This window comes from Callospermophilus lateralis, chromosome 18 (genome assembly GCF_048772815.1).
Source record: "Callospermophilus lateralis isolate mCalLat2 chromosome 18, mCalLat2.hap1, whole genome shotgun sequence".
Lineage (NCBI taxonomy): Eukaryota > Metazoa > Chordata > Mammalia > Rodentia > Sciuridae > Callospermophilus > Callospermophilus lateralis.
In genome coordinates this window covers 13,086,644-13,112,982 of record NC_135322.1, presented here as the reverse complement: position 1 = coordinate 13,112,982, position 26,339 = coordinate 13,086,644, and the positions used below count along the sequence as shown (strand labels likewise).

At 46.0% G+C, this 26,339-nt stretch overlaps 1 protein-coding gene across 1 annotated transcript; it reads right to left on the bottom strand.

Moving 5' to 3' along the window:
• On the bottom strand, positions 1-26,295 carry LOC143384379 (cytochrome P450 2B4-like). Its single transcript, XM_076839429.2, has 9 exons — positions 26,085-26,295; positions 10,725-10,887; positions 10,430-10,579; positions 9,369-9,529; positions 8,835-9,011; positions 8,263-8,404; positions 6,874-7,061; positions 6,547-6,688; positions 1-2,231 (listed from the first exon to the last, which is right to left on the bottom strand). Exons 1-9 carry the CDS (start codon positions 26,253-26,255, stop codon positions 2,050-2,052), a joined length of 1,476 nt encoding a protein of 491 aa, XP_076695544.2. The 5' UTR covers positions 26,256-26,295; the 3' UTR covers positions 1-2,049.
• Between the last annotated feature and the right edge of the window lie 44 nt (positions 26,296-26,339).

Genomic DNA, 26,339 nt, shown 5'->3' with positions numbered 1-26,339 from the left:
ATTTTTCTTTCTAGATCTATCATTGCCTCCCTGGCTTTTCTCTGTCTTTTTTTGTTTTTTGTTTTATTTTGTTTTCTCTCCTCTCTCCCCGCCCTCCTCACCATCTGTGGTTGTCGGAGGAGGGTGTGCCAGGACCCTACCTTGGCAGAGCTCCGAGGGAGGCAGGCACTGAGCAGGCCACATGTTTAGTCCCAGAGCCAGCTTCCCATTGGCCACTAGCTGCAGGGAGACAGCTCCTAGAATGTGGGATGTCCCTCAAGGACATGCCAATGGGTGGGATGTGTCCAGGCTGGTTTCAAGTGACTCCATTGACAAGTGACTCTCAGTCATTTTCATCAGGGGATGGCATCCAGCATGAGAGGCGAAGAGACCTGGCAGGCAGAATGGGGGCCTCCCTGAGCCCCTTGGTGGCAGGAAGTTATTCTAGGTATTGAAAGACAGTGACCCACAGAGGTGACATGGTCTGATGGCAGAGGTCTGGTTGGGTTTGGGGTGGGTGGAGGGTGGCTGATGTTGTCTTTTATCCACGCACACCCACCAGGTATTTCGAAGGCCCGTCAGAGGCCACACACTGCTGGGGTGCTCCGAGGGCAGCAGTGAAGGGAATGGCAGACTGTCCCTTCACAGAGCTGGCAGTCCCTCTGAAAAGGTGCCTGGGGACATGACCATCAATAAGTCATAGGCAAAAAGGTGGGGTCCCCTCCTGATGTGGGAGGTCAGGCTGTGGATGTTGGTTTGATTTCAGAAGATTTCAAATAAATATCCAGGGATCCAAGGTGCCACCGTGGAATCGTGCTGCTTCAGGACACGTGGGCTTGGAGGCCCCTCCCCAGAGAGGAGCCATAGGGACAGGCAGCCAGGAACAGCAGCAGGAGGACCACGGCGGGCAAGACTGCTTCCGAGGTGTGGGGGACCACGAGGTGCTGTGTGAAGAAAAAGAACCCGACACACGCAACCACACGTCGGAGGATTCCTTTATGTGAAACGGCTGGACCAGGCAGGTCCATCAGACAGAAACGAGGTTGGCGTTTGCAGGGCCTGGGCCAGTGGGACTGAGGAGTGGCTTTTAATAGGTCCAGGGGGTTGGGGAAGAGCGACGTGAACATCGGGAACGAGATGGTGGTACTTGTTCACAATTGGGATTGAACTAAATTCTACACTCCGAAATGGTCAATTTTGTGTTATGTTAATTTATCTCAATATAAACATATGTATACATATACATATGGAGGAAGGCTCTGTGGGGAGAGTTTGGGTTCTAGAGCCAGAGTGCAGCCTGGCTCCTCCACCCGCTAGCTCTGGGACCTCAGGAGAACAGGCTCTCTCCTGTCCTCTGTTATTGATCTGTAAAATGGGCATGGTCACCGCATCCACCACAGGGGGCTGCTGGGGAGAGGCCTCAAGAGAGGGCTGCCAGGTTTGAGGTTGGACAGCCAGTAATCCAAGTGGCGCAGGAAGACTGCAAGTTCAAAGCCAGCCTCGGCCACTTAGTGAGGCCCTGAGCAACTTAGTGTGACCCTGACTCTAGGGGCCTGGGTTAAATGTCCCCGAATTCAGTCCTGTTACCAAAACAAGAGGGGGGGGGAGAAAGAGAGAGGGAGGTCTTATGTGAAGCCCTTCAGCACAGATGATGGAGCACAAGGAATGGATAAATGGGGCTGTATTTATTCTGAGCAAGGAAGAATTTATTCAGCATGAGCTGTGTCCTGGGAGGCAGAACTGCAGAAGGACCTACTGCCAGGTTTCCTCTCTTGTCCCCAGTTATATACACCTAGAAAGGTACTTGATTACCTTCAAGGTTGGTTCTGACTTTTGAAATTCTATGAATAGGGGAAAGGAGTACACCTGAGGGACTGGGAAGAGCTACAGCATGATGGAAGGAAGTAGGACTACACAAAGGACCTTCCCATGTTGATGCAGACAAGGACAGGGAAGATGCTGGGTACAGCAGGTCTCTCAGACACAGGAAAATGTGGAGGCCATCGAGGTCATTCTCTACAGGGTAGAAACAATCACCCTGGATCCTTTGGCCCTTGTCCCTCAGCCCATTCAGTGGGGCAGGAAGCGGATCTGGTATGTTGGGGGCACTCTGCCCACACCACTCTCCCGGGGAGTGAGGTCGATGTCCTGGGGAGCCACCGGGCTGGCCACAGAGAAGTTCTGGAGGATGGTGGTGAAGAAGAGGAACAGTTCGTTGCGAGCGATGCCTTCACCAAGACAGATGCGCTTCCCTGTGGGCACAGAGGATCACCATGTGGGATTGGGGCCAAGGCACATGCTTTGCCTGCCATACCCCAAAGCCCAGGCACCTGTGCACTGCTACGGATTGTCACAGGCTTCATATTTAACCTGTTGGACTCTTCAAGTTGATTGTTATAGGAGAGAGTTTATAGCTATTGTTTGATTTTCAAAGGGTTCAGTGGCCTCCTAGGAGATAAGGACCCACTTGTGTTTGGGTGTGTCAGTGTGTGTAGGTATGTGTGTGCATATTTCTGACTTGACATTTTTAACATTCTTCATTTTCACAAGGAGAATAGTACTTACCAGGCACTGGCAGGATGACTGAAGGCAAAGTTGGAATTTGTAGAAACTCCTAGACTAACACCTGGCTTGCATTAGGAATCCTACAGGTGTAGTTATTGCTGTTTGGATCTAAGAGCCAGTAAGCATGTGTGAGTGTGTGTGTGTGTGTGTGTGTGTGTGTGTCTGTGTGTGTGTGTGTGTGTGTGTGTGTGTGTGTTTCTGGCACTCTGTGTTACGTCTGTCTCTGGGTTTTCTTCTAGTTTCAACCTGAAATCCACCAGCTTCAAAAATTTTCCCCCCAAAATTGTTCATAAAGTAGTGAATGGACCAATGCCCATGAGCAGGGTTTCTATGGCTTCCCTCAGATGGATACTCAGAGGGGTTTGAGTTTTAGACCACAGGCTTAGAGAGGAAGGAGGACAGAGATGACCTGAAAAGTCGGGCAGGGACACAGAGCGCCTCCAGGTGCTTCAGTGCTTCCTCATCTGCAGACTGACCGCCCTGGGAAGGCCCAGTGGAGGGCAGAATTCCAGGCATCCCCTGTGCTTTTCAAGCTGCTGCCAAGTTGTGCCTGCTTGGATGCATCTGGCAAGGGGTCTGTGTACTTTTGGCACTTCCAGATGTCAGGAGATGGGACCTTGGAAGTACTCAGGGCAGGTCTCTGGGAGGGTTCTTCTGGAACTGGCTGGGGATCCAGATCTTTCCAGTAGCCTAAGGCCTGCTGTCTTCTCTCAGCACACCCTTCCCTTCTTTGGCTCCTTTATTCCAACACTCTATTGGTTCACTTTGTTCTTTTTTCGGCTTGGGGCACTTGGTCTATACCTAAGAAGTTTTGTTGTTTTATGTTTGTTTTATCCATTTTACATTTTCTTCTTCACTTCTGTCTATTCATTCTCTCTCTCTCCTTCCTCTGTGGTCTCAGGTTCACTCTCTGTCTCTAACAGACTGTCTCCTTCGCCATGATCTCCCTGTCTCTGCCTAGTCCCCATCTCTTCTCTGTTGCTTAGCTCTGTTTCAGTCCTTACTTCTCTAAGTCTCTGCCTCTCCCTAAACTTAGGATGGGGCTACTGGATGGGGAGCTGACCTTCACCCACCACCCCACGTGTTCCCTGCTCTCACTTAAGACAGAACGGACCCTGAGGACCACATTCCACAGAGGCGGGAGCTAAGCCAGGGCCCTGGGCCACTGAAGTCACTGATGGAACTGATAATTAGGATCTTGTTTCTGGGGCCTTCCTTCCTCCCAAAACATGAGGAACCTGGATGTTGGGGTTTCCTTGGGTGGGGCTTACAAGTTAAATCTGGCCTAAACCCCACTGAGCAAACTGCACAGTAACTTAACATTAACTAAAGGGCAACCGATCGGAGACCACATTCCTGGAACAAATAACCGAGCCTCAGCCAATCTCAGCGCTGCTCTTCAGCCTCTCCCAGCCCTGTACTTCAGCCAATCCCAGCGCTGCACTTCAGCCAATCCCAGCGCTGCACTTCAGCCAATCCCAGCGCTGCTCTTCAGCCAATCCCAGCCCTGCACTTCAACCAATCCCAGCACTGTGCCTCAGCCAATCACAGCGCTACACTTCAGCCAATCACAAGCTATCAACTGCTCAGACACGACAAAGGCGGCCACGTGGACCAACCTCTGGACCAAGCTAGCTGTTTCTGCTATTTGGTTCCTTTTCTGTCTATCACTACCTGCCCATGCAGCTGGGTGGAGCTCTCTAAAGCTTCACCACTGCAAGATGTGGTCCAATTCATGAATTGTTACTTTGCTCAAATAAACTCTACAAATTTACCTTGTCTGAAATTTTATTTTACCAAGCCAGAGTAAAGAGTGGGAACAGGGCCAAGTGTGTCCAAGACTTTCCCCGTGCCTGTAATCCCAGAGGATGGGGAGCCTGAAGCAGGATTATAAATTCAATGCCAGCCTCAGCTACTCAGCAAGGCCCTCAGCAATTTAGGGAGACCCTGTCTCTAAATCTTAAAAATAAATAAAAAGGGCTGGGATGTGGTTAAACATTCCAGGGTTGAATCCCTAGCGCGCGCACACACACCTACACACACACACAAAAAAAAAAAAAAAAAAAAAAAAAACTTTCCCCAGCCCCAGTATTCAAAGAGCAATCCAAACTCCTCTCCAGCCCTCAAGGCCCTTCCGGGCTGAGCTCCTCACACTCAGTCCCTTTCCTAATCTATAGCTGGAGCTTCTTACAGTTGCTCTAATGGGCCACCTAACTCTACCCTGCTGTTGCCTCCACCTGGAATCTTCTTTCCCGTAGCTGATCAACATTCGCCCACCAGGCCTCTGCCTGGAAACCAGTTTCTCAGGTGAGCTTTTCCTCACCTACCCACCAAAATTAGTATTTCCTACTTTGTGCTCCCAAATAACGCCAGATTATTAACGATAGTAACTGATTTGTGCCAGGCAGTTCTAAGTGCCAGGCATTTAATAATTTAATAAGATCATTATTTGGGGACAACTTGATGAAAACCAACTGTGGACTATAAGTTTCCTGGAGCAGGAATTGTGTCTGTACATGATCTGGATTTTTTTTTTACACTTTTATTGATGCATAATAATTAGACATCATAGATTCATTGTGACATATTAAAAGTGCACATAACTATCTTGGTTCCCAGGACTTCTCTATACCTCCGTCCTCCCTCCCCCTGACCACCTTCCTCTTAATTACTCTTCTTTATTTATTTTTTTAATTGTTGTATTATAATTATAGATAAAAGTGGGGGGGTTGTACACCCACAGAGCATAACTTGGTCAGTTTTATTCCTTCTCTTTTTATTTTTATGTGGTGCAGGGGATCTAATCCAGGGCCTCATGCATGCTAGGCAAGTGCTCTACCACTGAGCCAGAGCCCTGTCTCCACCTTCCTCTTCTTTACTGATTTCCCCCTCCATTTATTTTTTTAGTTGTTGTATAATACTTATAGATAAAAGTGGGGTTTGTGAGTTTGTACATGCACAGAGCATAACTTGGTCAGTTTTATTCCCAAGTAGCTCCCTCTCCTTCTCCTTTGCCCTCTGCCTTGATCCCCTTCCTCTGCTCTACTGGTCTCACTTCCGTTTTCGTGAGATCGCTTTTTTATTCCTTTTTTTTTTCCTATAGTTTCCACATATGAAAGAAACATTTCACACTTGACTTTCTGGCTTATTTCATATAGCATGATGTTCTCCAATTCCATCCATTTATCCATTTACCAGCAAATGATATCATTTCATTCTTCTGTATGGATGAATACACACACACACACACACACACACACACACACCCCACATTTTTTTTTTTTTTGTTACCAGGTATTGAACATTGAACTCAGGGGTCCTTAACCACTAAGCCACATTCCCAGCCCTATTTTATATTTTAATTACACACAGGGTCTCACAGAGTTATTTAGGACCTTGCTAAGTTGCTGAAGCCAGCTTTGAACTTGCAATCCTCCTGCCTCAGCCTCCTAAACTGCTGGGATTAGTCATGCCTTGCAACTATACCACATTTTCTTTATCCCTTTATCTGCTGACAGACACCAAGGCTGGTTCCATAACATAGCTATCGTGAATTCTGTCATTATAAACATTGGTGTGCATTTATAGCTATAGTATGCTGATTTTAGTTCTTCTGGATGAAAACCAAGGAGTGGGATAGCTGGGTCATATGGAGGCAATAGACTAGGGATGAAACCTCTCTGAGTTTTTAGCTGCATTATCTTAGCCCTTTATTAAGCACTGGGCTTGGAGTCATGCTAATAAATACTTTTTGGTTGTTGATTTTTAAGAAAACAACTTTGCTCAGGTCTAGGGATTTTCCAACATTTGCCCAAGATCCGGCTTATCAAAGTGAGCCTTGGGACATAATGTCACTTTTCAAGTCTCCTAGCAGGGCGGTAGTGAAGATGGAATGGGACAGTACAGGTAAAGCAACTGGAATATGTTGATGCTCACTAAACAAAGACCTAGCAGATGGGACCTGCCTCTAGTGTCTGCAAAGGGATCCCAGGTCCAGCCTACCTGCCGAGAAGGGCATAAAAGCTTCGTTCTTCTTCAGTGCCCCGTTGGCATCCAGAAAGTGGTCAGGGTTGAAGGTGTCTGGTTCTTCAAAGTAATGCGGGTCGTGGAGAGCAGAGCTCAGGATGGGGTACACTTCAGTGTTCTGAGGAAAGGTTGAAAGATCAAGAGACACTGCCATTCCTGGCCCCACGAAAAATAAGTAAAGTGATAAAACAAACAAAAAGGAAAACAAGGGGCCCAGCCGAGAAACGCACAGGAGGTTGAAATTAGGGATTAAGCGAATCAAGGACGCCCACAGAGAGCAGACCCAAACCCAGCTGGGCTCACCTTGGGGATGAGGTACCCTCGGAAGACAGTGTCTTTAGTGACTTTGTGGGGCACACCAATGGGGAGGAGGTCTCCAAATCTCTGAATCTCGTGGATGACTGCCTCCGTGTATGGCATTTTGGAGTGATCATCCAGGGCAGGTGGCCTGTGTGAGCCAATCACCTGTGCAATCTCCTCTTTGACTCTTTCTGCACAGAAAAGGGGACCAATGAGCTCTGTTTCATCAGTGAGGCTGTTCTCTGTGGACTACTGAGCCACAAAATTCCTACATCAAGGCTCAGATCATTGATAACCTCAGAGCAATTAGCTGGGGGATGGGAAGAGGGAGATGCAACCAGAAATCTCATTATTTGAATTCTAATGAATGTGATGCGTCATCTCTCCCATGCACAGGTACCTTGTGTGTGCACGCACGCGTGCACGCACACACACACACACACCCCATGATTTCACATGCAATTTGAGATGAAGGACTACAAGCTAAAAAGCTGTTACACCCATCCCTCTAAAATGAATAAAAAATATCTAATATTTATCATGAGTGCATTATAGATGAAGCACTGTGTTAAGTCCTCGGGAATAGAACAGTGGAAAAGACCAGTGGTGAATCCATGAACAACAGATAAAGAAATGGCCACCTACATCAATCCTATCAATAATAAATCAATGCCTGAATGTGAAGATTAATGAATGAATGGGCAAACCAATGAATGAATGATGATTCAACTTATCAATAGGTGGATCAATGAATAAGTCCATTAATAAATGATTCTTGGACAAAAAAAAATGAACCCTATGAGTCACTAATCACATGAATGCTTAATTTATGAAATACATATATGAATAAATTAGTGGAGGTATGCAAAATAATGGAGAAAATGAATGCATAGATTAAATGATAAATAAATGAGGGATGTATAAATGAATAATTTATTTAATGCAAGAAGGATGCACTGAAGACTATTTGATGGAATGATTAAGGAATGAGACAGTTCAGGGAAGGATGGATGGATCCATGCCAATGAATGAGCCATGATTCAATGAAAACAGTCACTCAACTATCATTGTCTGAAGGTCAACTCACTCATAAGTAAAGGAATGAGAATGTCCTTGGATGAATCATTGATGAAAGAATCAGGGAGTCTCAATGTATGTGAATCAATAAAAGGTTGGATAAATAAATGAAGGATGACAGAAAACCTTGGAAGAACAAGTCAACAGATTCTACGTTCACCACCGCCCACAGCACGGGCTCAGCAGGAGACCTCCTGAGCCTGCCCAGCTCCTGAAACAGAGGTCAGGGTGCCTCTCATCCGTGGAGGACCCCAGCCCCACCTCTGCAGCCAGGAGGGGATCAGAGGACCTCCCCACGCGCTCCCCCGGGCCCACCTGCCACGTGAGGGTACTTGAGCATGAGCAGGAAGCCGTAGCGCAGAGTGGTGCTGGTGGTCTCGGTGCCCGCGAAGAAGAGGGACAGCAAGGTAATGGCGAGGTTCTTGTGGTGGAACTCGCTCTGCAGGTTGGACTTCTCCTGGGCCCAGAGGTGAGGAGAGGGAGGGCAGGTCAGGGCCTGGAGCCCACAGGGGACTCGCCTGCCCCCAGGCCCCTCCCTCTTTCTCTGGGTCTCCCCCGGGGTCCCTGGGTCTCAGCAGGGCCAAGCCACAGTCTCTCTCCCTCCGCCTCTTGGCTCTCCCTGGCTTGGTGTCTCTCTCTCCGTCTCTTTGGCTTGTTTCTGGTTTTTGTCCCCCAGTCCCTTCCTGCCTCTAAGGGTCTTTTCTCCTGTTTCTTTTGGTCCCTGTGTGTCCCCATCACCAGCGCCCCTTCCCCTCTCCCTCTCATGTCAGACCCTCCTCCTTTCCCTGGTCTTCCTCTCCCCCCCAGCTCCTCCCCCGCCCCCTCCCCCCTGCCTACTCCTTTCCTCATCCTCCCTCTTTCCCCCACCTCCCCGCCCCAGGCCTCACTTTGTCCATGCGGAGCAGGTAGGTGTCAATGAAGTCTCTGGGGGCGCTGGGGTCCAGGGTTGCTCGGTGCTTCTCCACACTGTGGCCGATGAAGGTGAGCACCTCCTGCAGATTCTCGTAGACTTGCCTGTGGGTGCCGGGAAAGTACTTCAGGACGTCGGAGAACAATTCAAACACCTGCAAGAAGGAAGGGGCCGTGAGGTCTCCCTCACTGAGCTAGCAGGTGGGGGGAGTAGACATCCAGGGGCCCAACACCTCTAGGGCGAATCTCTCTCTCCCCCCACCTTTGTCTTATTCTGTCTTCTCTCTTTTCCTCTCTTCTTTCTCCCAACCCTCCTCTTCTTCGTCTCTCTGGGACTCTGTTTCTGATCCCTGCTCACCGTCTCTCCCTCTCTACACATCTCACATCCCGGCCCTCCATGTGGCATCTACCTTTCTTCCAACTCTAGATGCAGTTCTGTTCCCCAAAAGCAGATCATCCTTTCCCACGACCCTACTGTTCCCCTCACCCCCAGCCTCCTTCCTTTCCCAGACCTGGCCAGAGAAAGAGCTGATCAGCGCGAATGACTGGTAGAACATGTCCAGCAGCCGCAGGAACTCTCGGTCTTTATAGTCGAATCGTTCTCCAAAGACGATGGAGCAGATGATGTTGGCCGTGATGGACTGGAAGAGGAAGGTGGGGTCCAGGAGGGCCCCTAGGAGGAGAAGGCAGCAGGTCACAGGTCACAGACTCCAGAGCCTGGGGACAATTGGCTGCTGCCCCAGCTCTCTGGGATTGTCCACTGCTGCTCAGTAATAAAAGGTAAGAATATCCATACAACGCCCACTTACTAGCACAGCCTGTATCAGGCCTTATTCCAAGCCCTTTGCATATTTAGTTTTCACCAGAACATAGTAAAAAAATACAATTCTACTATTATCCCCCACACACTGTAGATGGACAGACAGGTTCAATAATTTATTCACGGTAGTTTCTCATTACAAGGGCAGAATTCAGATCCACACACCAGTGCTGTTGGCCACTCCCCTGCCTCCCTTCTGGGGCCCACCTCTGACTGTGTGACCTCCTAGAATCAAGTCCTTGGGGCAGGGCTGCAGAGCAGAGCTCCATCAATGCCTTGTGCAGATTTAGAATCCTCAATGGCTGCACCTCTCACTCCCACACCCAGGTAGTCTCTTCCCTGCACCCTGAGGGCTCTCTGTTCTTTTTGAATCATTCTTCACTTGTTCACTGATGCCTGTGCTTGGCAGGCGCAGTCCTGGTCTCTGAGGCTGGGAAGGAGGGGGCTGGGAGCCCAGGAACCTCAGGTGAGAGTGACCCCCTCTCTCTGGGTCTCACCTGTTTTCTCTCATTCCTCTGCAGACTTTTCTCTAAGGTTTGTTGTCTGTCTGTCCTTCTAATTTTGTGACTCGGTTTCTCTCTCTGCTTTGTTTCTCTCTCTCTCTCTCTCTCTCTCTCTCTCTCTCTCTGGCTTTCTGTTTCTCCATCATTACTCTCTTTTTGTGCATGTGTACTTCTCTGTCTTTCTGTTGCTGTGCACCCCACATCCCTCTCTGTTCCACTTCTTTCTTTCCTGTGCATCCCTGGGCCTCACCCTTGGATTTCCTCAGCTCCTCCACCAAACACTGAGCCTCCTCCTGAATCCGTTCCTCTATGCTCCGCTTTCCCATCCCGAAGTCCCTCATGGTGGCCAGAGAGAATCTCCGAAGGGTTTTCCAACGTTCTCCATTGGCAAAGATCACACCTGGGGATGTAGGAGAGGCAAGGGTTGCAGAGGAAGTTGGAAGGAGTCTGGCTCTGTCCCCACCCCTTGTCCTCCCTTCTCAGACTCCCCTTTCCCAGGTCCCATCTTCCATCCCACCCCATCCCAGGGACTTCTATGTCCTCACCGTATCCCTGGAAGATTGGCTCAACCATAGATATTTTCCCCCGGCCAGAGAAATCCTCAGCTTGGTCCACCAGGGCCTCCCGTATGGCCTCTGTCCCACACAGCATGACTACAGGCCTTGGTCCCAGGTACACCGTGAACACATCCCCATATTTCTCTCGAAGCTGCCAAGCACATCCACACCAGGGTTGATGTTAGTCTGTGCACACCTCCATTGTTAACCATGAAATGCTTAGATGCAGATTGGTCCAGAGGGGTCTCCCACAAGACCCTCCTCCCTCAGCCGCCAGCCCCCTTCTCAGGTTCCAGCCATTAAAGGGTCAATGCACAGTCTGGGCAGGTCCACTCTGATTGGTTGGGCCCTAAGCATCCACATGCTTCAGTATTTCTAATGCCATCCTGCCTGTACCCTTGAGTCTGGCCGCATCTCCTGCGCCTCTCAAAGAATCTTTCTGTGACCCAACTGCTTTCCGCCTCCTGACCATTTCCTGAGAAGACAACTCTGACCCACCCACTTGGCAGATGTGAAGGGTCTTCTAATGATGCTCATGAAATGGTAAAAGCCATCATATCTGTACAGCTTGGGAAATTGCTAGACTGTGCCATTACCCCCTTGGCGTCTATGGGAATTGGTCCTAGGACCTCAGAGTAATACCAAAACCCTGAGATGCTGAAGTCCCTAATATACAATGGCATAATACTTGTGTATATATTCATCCTTCTGTATACTTAAGTCATCTCTAGATGACATATACCTAATGGAATGCAAATGTGTTCCTATAAATAGGTTGTATTGCTTAGGGAATAATGTCAAGAGAAAAATGTCATTACATAGTCAAAATGAACACAACTTTTTTCAAGTATTTTCAATCCACAATTTAATGGACCTATAGATGTAGAAAATTCAGCTATGGAGGAAAACTTTGTTTATTAAAGTTGATCACATGCATACTCTGCAACTTCATCCCTCAATACTTGCCCAGCAAACGTGTTCATCAAAAATATCAACCACAACATTCATAGAAGATTGCTTGACACAGTGTTTATCAGTGTAGATATAGAATAAATCCAATGACAATTTCCAACAACTGAACATTATGCAGCATTGACAAAGAACAAAATACAGCTACAACCAATAACTTTGGAAAACTCACAGACACGTTGAATGGAAGCAGCCAGTCACAAAAGAAAAGTGATTTTACACTTACATCTATTTACATGAAGTTCAAAGACACAAAGAAAACCAACCCAGAGTGTCAGAATAAGTGGAAGGGTAGTGACTGGAAGGGGACCAGCCCAGTTGTTACTTGATCTGTATGTCAATGATATAAGTGTGCTGTTTGTAGAAATTCATTAAGTTGTGCACATTTTAGGATGAGTTAAACATTACGAAAAAACTTGACTCAAAGAATCATAAAAATGGCCAGGCATGTTAGCACACATCTATACTCCCAGGGACTCGGGAGGCTGAGGTAGGAGGATTGCAAGTTCAAAGACAGCCTCAGTAGCTTAGTGGGGCCCTAAGTGACCTAGCAAGACCTTATTTCAAAATAAAATATATAAAGGGCTGGGGATGTGGCTCAGTGGTTAAGTGCCCCTGGGTTCGATCCCCAGTACCAAAAAATAAATAAATAAAGTAAAATAGAAATTGTTAAGTTTACTTTAAAAACATCTTGCATTGATCTGTGCAAAGTCCCCCCACTGACTTCTCTGCTTTTACTCTTATGCCCCTTGATACGGTTTCGCCATTCTCCAAGCCACAGCAATACTATTTAAGTGTCATTTAGTTAATATCCCTGACCCTCTCCAAGCCCTCCAATGTCCCCATGCCACTGAGAATGACACCACAGTCTCCATCCTGGTCCACTCAGCTGCAAACCCTGTGGTCCCCCCCATTATCTGACTTCTTCCCCTTTTCCCTTGCTCGCCCTGATCAGCCTCCGTGCTGTCCCCTGAGCTCATTCCTGTTCAGGTTCTTTGAACACCACCTGCTCCCCCTGGTGCCATACCTCCCTCTGCTTCTTTCAGGGTCTATACCAGAAACAAAGCAGGACCATGTCTATTTCCTGACCATGCATCTAAAATAATCTCCCAGCACTTTCTAAAATATCACACTGCTTTATGTCAATCATTGCTCATCTACCTAACTTCACCCTATTTTTTTGGTTAACATGTCTCTCCCTGTGGAATGTCCAGGAGCATAGCGACCTTGTGTTCCTGTTTCAGATGCCACATCATCCATGCCTGGAATATCCCTCAGCACACACAAGGTGCCCTGTGAATTTTTTTACATATATATTTTTAATTTATCTTTTAATTGACAAGTGAAGTTGTACATGCAGCATAATGTGTTGACATCTGAATACATTGTGAAATGGCTAAATCAAGCTCATTATTACCTCACACACTTATCACCTTTTCATGGTGGGAACCCATAAAAATCACCTCTCATAGCAACTTTTACCCATGCAATATATTGTTAGGAACTGTAGTCTCCAGGAAGAACAGAAGGCCTCTGGAACTTATTCTTCCTGCCTAACTGAAATTTGTATCCTCTGACCAACATCTCCCCAGTTCCCCCAGCCTCTGGTAGTGTGCAATCTACCCTTTATTTGAATGAGTGTGACACTTGCACAATCCACTTAACATAAGTGTGGTCATGCAGTATTTGTCCTTCTGTGCCCCACTTATTTCTCTTAACATAATGTCCCCCAGTGATGGACACCTCAGACGACAGGATTTCCTTATTTATAAACATAATTTGCTCCATTTCCATCCCCAGTATTTTCCCTATCCCTTCCCCTCTCCGTCCCCCGATTCTCTTCCTCTACTAGTCTTCCTTCTGTCTGGTTTTTGTTTTTTAATTGGTTCCTTATACATAAAAGTGGACTTCATTGTGATACATTCATTCATTCACACAGCATACAGTCATGGGGTCCTTGACAAAGATTCCCAAACATGAGCCTTGGAAAAAAGGTCTTTTGAACAAAGGGTGCTGGGGAAACAGGATATCCATTATGTGGAAGAATGAAACCATATCTCTATCTCACCCTGTATAAAAATCAGCTCAAAGTGGATCAAAGGCCCTAGGAATTAGACCAGAAACATTGAAATTGCTAGAAAAAAAAACAAACAAACAACAACAACAAAAAAAAAAACTCAGGGTCAACACTCCAGCATATGGGTGCAAGCACCAATTCCCTTAATAGGACTCCTTAAAAATGCTGCAGCTGGGTTGGGGCTGCAGCTCAGTGGTAAAGCACTTGCCTTGCATGTGTGAGGCACTGGGTTTGATCCTGAGCCACCACATAAAAAATAAATAAAGATATTGTGTGTTCATCTACAACTAAATATATGTATAAAACCACTGCACCTGGGCCCAGAAGCACACCGTCTTGATGAGGCCGTACAAGAACCTGCTCTTCCAGGGAAAAAAAAATGCTTTAAGTTCCACGTTTTCTTAATTATTCCCCATGGTTAATACAATGCCTTCTTGTGTCACTGCCTCCCAAGGAGACAGCTTGTTCCTCAGGGGCTCCCAGCAGTGCCAGGTTAATGGATACTGACATCTTCTTTTTTTTAATATCTATTTTTTAGTTTTAGGTGGAAACAATATGTTCATTTTATCTTTATGTGGTGCTGAGGATCGAACCCAGCGCCCTGCGCATTGCACTACCGCTTGAGCCACATCCCCAGCCCCCTGACATGTCTTTACCACAACCCATCCCCCAAACTGGCTCAATCTAACAGGGATCTTATGGAGTTAATATTCAACTACAAAAAAAAAAAAAAAAAGCACCATCAATGGCGAAATTTAAAATGACAGAATGGACTTCAGGGGAAGAGATGGCTTCAAATAATCCTTCAATTCAAGGAAATTTCACCTTTATGTACAGGAGGGAGGCGGGGAGGAAAGAGGCAGGGATGGGGATTGAAATCAAATTCCTTGCATGGGGCTGAGGTAGTGGCTCAGTGGCAGAGCATTTGCCTAGCACCTGTGAGGCACTGGGTTGAATCCTCAGCACCGCATAAAAATAATTAAATAAAAATAAAGTATTGTGTCCAACTACAACTAAAATTTTAAAAAAGAAATTCTTGCATGTATGATTTTGTCAAAATGAACCCAAATACTATGTATAATTATAATGCTCTAGTGAAAAAATAAAAAGTCCCCGGCCAAAATAAATAAATAAATAGATTCCTAAGAGCTCAAGAAATAAAACCAAAAAAATCAATCAATGGGATGGCCTTAAATTAAAAATTTTCTGTACCACAAAGGAAATAGTTAAGAATGGCAGAGAGAACCTACAGAATGGGGGGGTGGATCTTTCCCAGCCAGGCTTCCAACCAGAATATATAAAAAATTCAAAAAGCTTAACACCAAAAAAATAATAATAATAATAACCCACTCAGTCAATGGGCAAATGATCTGAATGGACACTTCTCAAAAGAATAAATACAAATGGCCAACAAATATACCAAAAAAAAATGTTCAACATCCTTAGGAATCAGGGAGATGCAAATCAAAGCTGTACTAAGCTTTCATCTCACCCCTGTTAGAACAGCAGTCGTCAAGAATAGAAATAATGATAATTGCTTATGAGAATTTGGGGGAAAAGCTACACTTACACATTGCTGATGGAACCATAATTAGTACAACCACTTTGGAAACCAATATAGAGGTTCCTCAAAAGATTAGGATTAGAACCACTATATGACCGAGCTAGCCCACTCTTTGGTATTTATCAAAAAAAAAAAAAAAAAAACTCTAAAATCATCATGCTATAGTGATACACACACACCAACGTTTATAGAAATGCAATTCACAACAGCCAAGTTATGGAAACAGCCTTGGTGTCCCTCAGCAGAAAAAAAATTTTAAAGAAAAGGAGAGACAGATATACATCTAGGTACAGGTATAGGTTTGGCTATAGATACACATACATATATGGAATGTTACTCATCCGTAAAGAATAATAATACGTCGTTTGCTGGTAAATGGGTGGAACTGGAGAGAACCATGCTAAGTGAAATAAGCCAGATTCAGAAAGTGAAGGGTCAAATGTTTTATATGCAGGAATTAGAGAAAAATAAACAATAAAAGGAGGATCTCATGAAAAATAGAAGGGAGAATGGTAGAGCAGAGGGAGGGGATCAAGGAGGAGGGAGGAGGGACGGGACAGTGGAGCAACTGTGGAATGAAGTTGGCCAGTGGATCATTATTCAGTTAGTGAGTAAACGGTTGAGTGGGTCAAAGTAAGAGTCGTGGCGAGCACTTACCAGACGCCACCTCTAGGCAGAGTCCCATTTGACCTGCCTACCAACCGTGAGAGTCACACGTTTCTACGGGTACTATCTCATTTTATAGAAGATTCCAGAAGAGTTGAACTTTTGACACAAATCTACATCTCTCTGACTCCAGGAGGATCTGGGGGCTTATTGGGGAATGGAGAAGGAACAGCAGCACCTCCCCGAGTCCTTCAGATCCTGACACACACGGCACGCCCTCCTTCCCATTCAGGAGGAGGATCGTGGAGACCTAGAAGATCCTGGGAGGGACCGTGACAGTGCTTTAGGGGCTCTGGAATCCTCAGGGTATTCTACAAATTGTGTGTGCACAGCCTGGGTCATTTTGGTTTTCGATCATGGGTCAAGCCTTGCTTTGGGAGTGGATCACTGTCATCATCATAAGAGTGGGTTTGCTGGGGCTGGGGATGTGGCTCAAGTGGTAGCACGCTCGCCTGGCATGCGTGCGGCCCGGGTTCGATTCTCAGCACCACATACAAACAAAGATGTTGTCTCCGCTGATAACTAAAAAATAAATATTAAAAAATTCTCTCTCTCTCTCTCTCTCCTCTCTCACTCTCTCTTTAAAAAAAAAAAAAAAAAGAGTGGGTTTGCTATAGAAGTGAGTTCAGCCACCTCTCTTGTGGCTTCTGCTAGAGATGACACACAACTAGGCCCTGCCAGATGCCTCTCCACTTTGACCTTAAAAGCAGAGCCCTCAGGCCCAGTCACCTTAAATGCCCCATCTTTCTACACAGTTGCCTTGGGACTAAGTTTTCATCACATGAACATCGAGGGACACATTCTGCCCATAGCCTTGCACCACTGGCCCCAAGGGACTACTTCATGTGCCTTCCCCACTCAAAACACATTCATCCCATCCCAGTAGCCACCAAAGTCTTAAGACTCAAGGCACAATTTACCCTGAGGCAGATTCCCCTCCAGCTATGAGCCTGTGAAATCAAACTAAGTTATAGATTTCCAAACTGCAGTGGTGAGACAGGCCTAGGGAAGACATTTGCATTCCAAAAGATAGAAATAAGCCAGAAGAAATAGGCAGCTGGTCTCAAGTAAGCCCTAAAATCAACAGGGAGAACACTATAGGACCCCTGTGATATATGGAAAGCAATTAAAATGAAATCATATGCACTCGGGGCCTCTGCCTATGTGATAAAAACCAGTAAGGGGGCAGGCACTGGGTCTGTGGCAACCCTTCCTGTAGCAAGGCCAGCCAAGGAAGACCTGTGTTTTCATGCACTTACTCCTTTACTCATGTACACATATTTACTGAGCACCTACTGTGTGCCAGATACTATGAGCAGCACTGTGCTCAGATATGTTAGTCAGTTTTTTGTCACTGTGACAAAACACCTGAGAAAAACAATTTAAAGGAGGAAATACTTATTTTGGCTCTTGGTTTCAGAGGTTTCCATCCATGGTTGACTAGCTGCACTACTTTGGGCCTGAGGAAAGGTGGGATATCATGGCAGAAGGGTGTATCAGAAAAATGCTGCTCCACTCACGACATCGAGGAAGCAGAGAGAAAAAAGTTGGAAACAAACTATAGTCCCCAAGGACCCATTCCCTTCTAAGCCCCACCTCTTGCATTTTCCACCACCTGCCAAGAATGCCATCAAAATGTGATTCTATCAATGTATTCATCCATTGATGAGATCGGAGCCCTCGTCATCCAATCACTTTCTAAAAATCCCACCTCTGAACACGACTGCATGGAGCATCAGGCCTTCGATGCTTGAACCTTGGGGGGACATTCTAGATTTAAATCATAACATTTTATCCCTGGCCCCCAAAATCTCATGCACATTTTGCAATGCGAAATGCATTTAGTCCCTTTCTAAGAATCCACAGAGACTAAACAGTGCTGGCATTTCCCAAAAGTCCAAATTCAAAAGGCTACTCTGAGGTTCAAGGCAAACTCTTCTCTGTGAGCCCCTATAAAAAGCAAAAAGCAAGTTCCATGCTCCCGACACCCAGCGGTGGGACATGCATGGGTCAGCACAGCCATTCCAAGAGGTCAGGGTGGAGGCCCAGAAAAAGAGGGCTGGGGCCAAAGCACGACTGAACCCCAACAGGCAAACACTAACTCCTGCAGCTCCACGTTGGGTACTCTGGCCCCATGGTGATAGGAGGTGTACCCCCAGGGTTTGAAGAGCTCCACCTGATGGCCTTGCTGGTGGCAGTCCACATGGCCTCTGTCTTGGGTGTCTCTGCTCACCGCCAGGTGCTTCCCTGAGCAGATATTCTGCATTCCCATCCTCTCCGAATTCCTGGGGTCTGTGCTGGCTTCACTCTCCCAGCTTCGAGCGTCCCCTCTTAGGAGCTGCCCACAAGGATCTTGATCCTGTCCCACACTGCCTGGTCTCCTAGCTGAATAACACAGAACATTGGTGCTGAGAAAGAGGAAAGCCTCTATGACCCTATAACTCTAGCATTCTACGTTCCTAAAAAGCCAGCACCATGTGGCTGACACCCAGGTCTGCTCTGCTACCAGAAGGAGCAGTGGTAGGCAGACCCCCTTGGACCATTTCATAGTGGCCTCTAAATGCCTGGATGGTTGACACAGTGAAAAGGATCCTGGGAAACAACTTCCTGGTGGCACTGTGGGAACAGGGTGCCCTGGCACTCTCTCCTTAAAGCAAGCTATTTCAGAGGAGTTTACACTTTTACACCCTTGAGCCTGCAAAGGGGGTTGAGGGGGTCTGGCCAGTTCCTGAGATACCCTCAAAACATCTTTTCTATTGTTCAGCTGCGATGTACTTGGCTTCTTTTTAGAGCTGCCAATCCTTGAAGCGACCACACTTTCATTGGCCCCAACTTTATATGGACTTCTTTTCCAACCAAACTAAAGATTTTTCAGAATCTTTCTGCTCTGCTTCTTGCTCTCAATTTGCCTAGTAAATATAGCCACAAGCAGCCAGCAGTCCACATGTTGCTGCCTGAATGCTGTACTACCTTGAAATTTCCTTTTCCAGATTAATTTACATTCAACTTCACACAAAGTCTCAGGGCACAGACAAAATGTATACAAGATTTTTGTCAGAATGTGTCATAAATGGCCTCTGGTTCAACACCCACTAGAATCCTTGCTCCCATCGGAAACCTCATGAGCACGGTCTTCACTACCTTCATTCCTGACAGCATTCTGGTTTTCTGATCTTGCACCAGAAATATCCCTTAGTCTCTGTTGAGAGCCACAGCCGAAGGGGCCCCAGCAAACTTCCAGCTGCCAGCAAACTTCCAGCTGCCAGCTGATGATTGGCTCACAGCAGCCCCAGCAAACTTCTAGCTGCCAACTGATTGGCTCCTCTGTGGTGATGCTCATTGGGCTGTTTCCCCGCCCTTTCAGACCACAGAGCTGCTCATTGGGGGACTTTTTTTGGCTCTGCACATGCGACCCAGCCAATTGGCCTCAAGAGCAGGAGGAGTGGGGGAGGTTGAGAGGCTTGTGGGAAGCCGGTGGTGGCAGTTGGGCTCTGAGGGTTTTCCTGAAGAGCTGTGTGGTGCAGTGTGTGTGTTCTAAAAATAAAGTTCGTTTCCTTTGACAAGTGGCTCCTGAATTGTGCCCAGCCAGACTGCGGCAGTCTCTGCTTACAACATTCTCAGGCTTCTCTATCCCTCATTGCCAAGATTTTCCAAATTCCTCCTGCAAACCTGTTCCAAGGGTTTCCAAAACATGATCAAATGTAATCATAGCAACAACCCTCTTCTCAACACCAATATCCTGTGTTATTCAGTTTCCGTTACTGAGACAAAATACCTGAGAAAAACAAATTAAGGGAGAAAATATTTGTTTTGACTCATAGTTTCAGTCCATAGTTCACTAACTCCATTGCTTTGGTCCTGAAGTGAACAGAACACTGTGGCAGAGGGGTGTGGTGGGGAAATATGTTTAGCTCATGACGGCCAAGAAGCATGGGTTTGGGAGGTCAAGACAAAATATAGATCCAAAAGCATGATCCCCAGGACCTACTCCTTCAACTGGGTCCCACCTCCTACCATTTCTACAACCTGCCAATATTTCCATGAAATTATGAATCCATCAGTAGATTAATCCATTAATGAGAGCCCTCATGAGTCAATCATTTTCTAAAATCCCCACCTCTGAACATCACTGCAATGAGGACTAGCCTACAACAGGTAAGTCTTTGGAGAACATTCCAGACCTGAACCATAGCATTCATATGCTTTGGGTTAAGGAAAATGTAGCATTGCCATGGACATCGGCCCAATTAGGAGAGGCAAGTGATAATCATAGCAACCATGAAAGTGCATGGTAGAGATCTGACCACATCTGGGTCTCAGGAATGACTTCCTAAAGGAACTGAAACTCCCCTGCAGATCTAGGAAACCCCACACATTGTTAAGTTGTCAATCATAGTAACATCCACAGCTGAACCAAAACCCACAAAACCACCTCCCAGACACAATTGCCTGCCAGAGCAGCTCTGGACTTCTTAAGCCAAAAATCACAGCCACCAGACACTACCCTAAGGGACACGTCCACAAGCCACAGGGCTACCAGCAAGCTGGTGTGGGAAGCCACATGGAAAAGAGCCACAGCATTCCAAGCTTACATGGCTGTTATCCTCTGTGAATGAATCAGGCCACCACCCTCACATTTCCGCAGCGTGCCTGGGAGATCCTTACTGGCTCTTTCCGGGGATCACCACTGGAGATCACCAGCACTTGGCACTAGGAACTTTCTGCGTGGAGTAGTTACCCCTGGCTTCCTACCTATTTTATGAGAGATGGATTCATGTCCTGGAGGCTTGGGCCCTCATGTGACAGCATGGAAAGATGGTAGAACCTGTAGAGTTGGACTATTAGAGGTGGCAGGTAGTTCATGATGGCACCACCCTCAGAAGGAATTGATACTGGTCTTGCAGAGAGAGCTAGTTCTTGAGTGACCACGTTGTTATAAAAGGAGGCCACCCCACATGTTTGGCCTCTTCTGTACATGACCACTTCCCTTTTCTCTTCTCTTCCATGTGTGACACACCTAAGGACACCTTCACCAGAGGCTGAACAGATGGAACTGCCTGGTCTTGGACTGTCAGCCTCCAAAACTCTGAGTCAAACAAACCTCTTTACTTTATAAAACACCTGAACTTGGGCATTTTGATAGCAACAGAAATAAGACGAAGACTGTCTTGCCGTCTGGTGGAGCACATTATTTCTTACTGTTCCCCTTGGCTCAGACAAGTCAATTCCTTACCCTGTTACCATCATTCCATTCCCACCTCCTCTCCACTCCCCGTGTCCTGCTCTCATTCACTCGGGCCTGCTCCTTGCTCAACTCTCCCGAATATCCTCAGAAATGGCTTCTTCTCCCCACTCATCCTTACTCCATCCAGTCTTTGAGGCTCTGTTCATGTCCTACCTCTTACATAAACCCTTTCTGGACCTTCAAATGATCCCAAAACTCATGTTTCTTCACTTGTATTTGGAACCACCCAAGAGAGCCCTTAACTGTTACCTAATTTATCTTTGTGGGTTTTTTCGTATCTCTAGCCAGACTGTCCATTCCTCAAGGGCAGGTCCTTCAGCTTATGTCCTTGAACCTGCAACTGGTCCTACTATAGAGTGGAATCAGGTTTATAAACATTCTTTATTTGCATTAGTTACAGGTAGAAGGTCAACCAGATACCTCCTCAGAGCAGCTGTTGGCAGTGGTTTCTGGGCTACTCCACCCTGTCTCACCCCTAGTGATCTCCTTCACTGTCCCCAGACATCACCATGGCAGGGTTATTATGACACAAAGCTAACTTAGCCTTTCCAACAAATGATTAGCACATAGAGTCTGAACTACTTTTGTAAAATATACAGGATACCCAGGATCATAGAATCTTACAGTGAAAAGATGCCTCAGAGATCAGCGAATGTCCACCCCTTCCACGCTCCATATAAAATCCCTTCCTAAGAAGTCCCCGCTGCCTGCACTCCGACAAGTTGACCACCACGTCTTTTTTTAAACTCACATCTTAGGCAAATAGGAATCCCGTGGTCAGTTTGACTTGTTTCAGAATCTGTAAAGGATTTTATTGCCAATATCTTCAACAACCCTCATTAGGAAAAGAGGCAGTAAGACACCAAGAGCTGGGGGGGGGGGGCAGCAAATTCTGCTAGTGGAAGGACGGTGGGCACCCAGTTAGCCTCTGAGGCCTTAGAAAGCTCCCTTGAAGAGGAGCCAGTGCTCTTGATGATTGCCATCCCAACAAGAGCAAGAGAAAATCTCAATGTCGTTTTTTATTTGCATTTACCTGCTTCTTAGGAATGTTGAACTTTTTTTATTTATCTGTTGCCCACTTCTTTTGAGAAGTGCCTATTGATTGATTGAACTTTTTTTCTTTGATGTTGAGTTTTTTGAATTCTTTATATATCCTGGATATTAATCCCCTGTCAAAGGAGAGACTGGGAAGGATTTTCCCCACTCTGTCGGCTCTCTCTTCATTGTCTTAATCATTTCCTTCGCTGTGCGGAAGCTTTTTCATTGGATGCTGTTGCACTTATTGATTCTCAGTTTTGATTCTTGCACTTTAGGAGTCTTGTTAAGGAAGTTGGTGTCGGAGCCAATATGTTGGAGTGTTGATTCTCTGTCTTCTTCTAGCAGTTGCAAAGTTTCTGGTCCAATTCCTAGGTCTTTGGTCCACTTTGGGTTGAATTTGGGGCGGGGTAAAAGACAGAAATCTTCCTTTGTTTTCATATGGATATCCAGCTTTTACAGCACCATTTGTTTAAAAGTCTATCTTTTCTCTAACGTATGTTTTTCGCACCTTGGTCAAGTATCAGATGGCTGTATCTATGCGGATTTGACTCTGTGTCTTCTTTTCCATTTCATTCATTTCCATGTCTGTTTTTGTGCCAATACCATGCTGTTTTTGTTACTATCGCTCTGTAGTATAATTTGAGATCAATGCCTCCAGCATTGCTCCTCTTGTTCTAGATTTCTTTGGCCTATTCTGGGTCTATTGTTCTTCCAAATTAATTTTAGAACTGTTATTTCTAGTTATCTTAAGAATATCATTGCTGTTTTCATGGGAATTGCATTGAGTCTGTATGACAGTTTTGGTAGTATGACCATTTTGACAATATTCATTCTGCCCATACCAGAACATGGGGGACACTTCCCATCTTCTAAGGTCTCCAGTTTCTTTCTTCAATGTTCTCTAGTCTTTCACTGCCTTGGTCAGATTTATTCCCAACTTTTTATTTTGTTCTGGTTTCTGATGTTGTAAACAGGATAGTGTTTGTGATTTCTTTCTCAGCAGTTCCATTGGAGTATAGGAAAGCTATTGATTTGGGTATGTTGCTCTTGTATCCTGCTACTTTGCTGAATTTATTTATCAGCTCTAGAAGTCTTCTGGTGGAGTTTTTTTGGGGGGGTCTTCTAGATAGAGGATCATGTCATCAGCAAAAAGAGATAATTTGACTTCTTCTCTTCCTATTTGTATCCCTTTAATTTCCTTTTCCTGCCTTATTGCTCTGGCTATAAGTTTCAATAACTATATTGAATACAAGTGGTAAAAGTGGACATCCTTGTCTTGTTTCTGATTTTAGAGGAAATACTTCCAGTTTTTCTGTATTCAGGATGATGTTGACTTTGGATTTGTCATATAATAGCCATTATAATGGTGAAGTAAGTTCTTTCTATCCTTAGTTTCTCCAGAATTTTAACATGAATGAGTGTTGGGTTTTATCAAAGGCCTTTTATGTATCTATTGAAATGATCATGATTCTTTTCCTTAATTCCATTTATATGGTGAATTATGTAGGTTGATTTTCTGGGGGGGGGGAGGTACTTTCATACATTGTTGTGAGACTGTAAATTAATACAACCATTTTCAAAAGAAGAATGGAGATTCCTCAAAAACTAGGAAAAGAACCACCATAAGTCCCAATTATCCCACTCCTTGGTATTTATCCAAAAGAACTAAAATCAGCATCTTATAGTGACACTGGCATATCAATATTCATAGCAGCACAATTCACAATACCCAAAATAAGGAATTGTCCAGATCCCTGTCAACAGATGAAAGAATAAAGAAAATGTGGTATATGTACACAATGGAGTTCTACTCAGCCATAAAAAAGAATGACATTATGTCATTCTCTGGTAAATGGATGGAACTGAAGAGCATCATGCTAAGTGAAATAAGCCAGACTCAGAAAATCAAGGGTCAAATGTTTCCTCTCATGTGCAGAAGCTTAAGCAAGATAAGAGTCAGGGGAGAACCCATAAAAACAGAATTGAGATCTGTAGAGTAGAGGGAAAAGATTGAGGGGGAGGGAAGATGGATGGGAAAAGGAAGTAACTTGGAATGAAATTAACAAAGTTGTGCTATGTACACCTGTGAACGTACACAGTGAATTTCACCTTTATGTATAGCACAAAATAAAAATAAATTAATAAATAAATGGAAGACCAGGAGAGTAGAGGGAGGGGAAGGGGGAGAAGAGGGGATGGAGAGAGGAAGCACTGGGGACTGAGAAAGAGAAAAGATTATTTCATCATGTGTGATTATGTTGAAATGAATCCCACCATTATGTACAAGTATAATGCACGTTTTATAAAAGAGGAAGTTCAGTGAATTGAGATGAAGAGGATGTTTCTGTCCAAAAGTTGAACCAACTTGGCCTCTAACCACCTTCCCAAATCTTGTCACAGCTCACACTATGATTATGAGCACTGCCTAGCACAGATGCAACTCAAACAATGTCTTATCTAATCATGAGACTCTCTGTGTAACTCCTCTGAAAAATTCAAAAGGTCCCATAACTTGAGAGTCTGAGACTCAGATACATTGCATCTCTCAGGTCTGATGGACAATGTCAAATAGTCACTAAAGACCACATGCTTGACTTGACTGTCTATGATAAACACATATGTACATACATAAATTATAATCATTCATCATTTATATGCTCCTTAAGCAAATAGTTTTTATTCTCAAATAAGTATTGTACTAAAAAAAATAGTTTTTGTCACAAGACACTGAGATAGCCAGGCATGGTGACACACACACCTGTAATCCCAGTGGCTCAGAAGGCTGAGGCAGGAGGATCATGAGTTCAAAGCCAGCCTCAGCAAAAGTTAGGCGCTAAGCAACTCAGTGAGACCCTGTCTCTAAATAAAATCCAAAATAGGGCTGGGGATGTGACTCAGTGGTCGAGTGCCCCGGTACCAAAAAAAAAAAAAAAAATGACACTGAGATGGAGCTGAGGGTATAGCTGCTTGGTAGAGAACTTGCCTAGTATGCATGAGGCCCTGGGTTCCAGCCTCAGCACCAAACAACAACAACAACAACAAAATGTTATTAACTAATAGGCCACTGATCAGAAATATATATATATATATATATATGTATCAAAACAAAAGGGAGAACAGACCTGAGATTCAGGAGGGTGGTCTGCAGGGCGGGGGAAAGGGACAGAGGAGCTGGGAGCCACTGTCAGGGTTCCAGCTCCCCCACTGGAAAGTAGGGTCATGGATGTCGATTAATTATTAATAAGCAGATATTTAAACACAAATGCATGCATCAGAGAATTGACACAGGGCCTGGTAAATGACGGAGAGTGTCAACTGGCTATTTATGTTAACAAGCGCTCCCTACCCACCCTCCCTCTGGCCCCCCTCCCACGCCTGGTCCCAGCCCTGACTCAGGCCAGCCTTTGCTCCCTTTTGTTGGCAGAAATAATATGCCCTGGACTGGTGCCACCCTGTTCCTCTCTTCCAGGGATAGGCAGGCACCCAGGTCACAGCCGAGGGTGACAGAGGACAGCAAAGGTCTGCACTGTGGCTCACATCCACACACCTCTGCACGGCCACTCACCACCACCACCCCCCAGGACAGCGCCCCTCGCACAGCTCCAGTTGAGCAGGGATGCCTCTGGCCATCTGACCACTCTCCATCAAGATTCAGGCTCAGGCCCTTCACACACCAGCCGTCCCCCCCCAACCCCTGAGCTGGAAGGAGGCCTTGCTCTTCCTGCTGAGGGATCCCCAAGTACAGAGGCAGCAACCAGCCCACCGCAGGGCCCCGTCCATCTGTCTCACCCGCAAGAAGGAATTGAGCAAGCCTTTCCTATCCATCTGCAGAAGGTTCCCCAAGAAGGGCAGAGGACGGGGGCCTGGTGGGAGGCGGCCGCGGGCCTTTGGCTGACCCCTGACCAGCAGAAGAAAGAGGCCTGTGAGCAGAGCAAGGAGCAGGAGGACACTGAGCTCCATGGTCCTGGTCTGACCGCCGTCCACCAGCGGCAGCCTCAGCTGGACCTTTTATCCTGAGCCTCCTCCCCACCCCGTTATGCAACC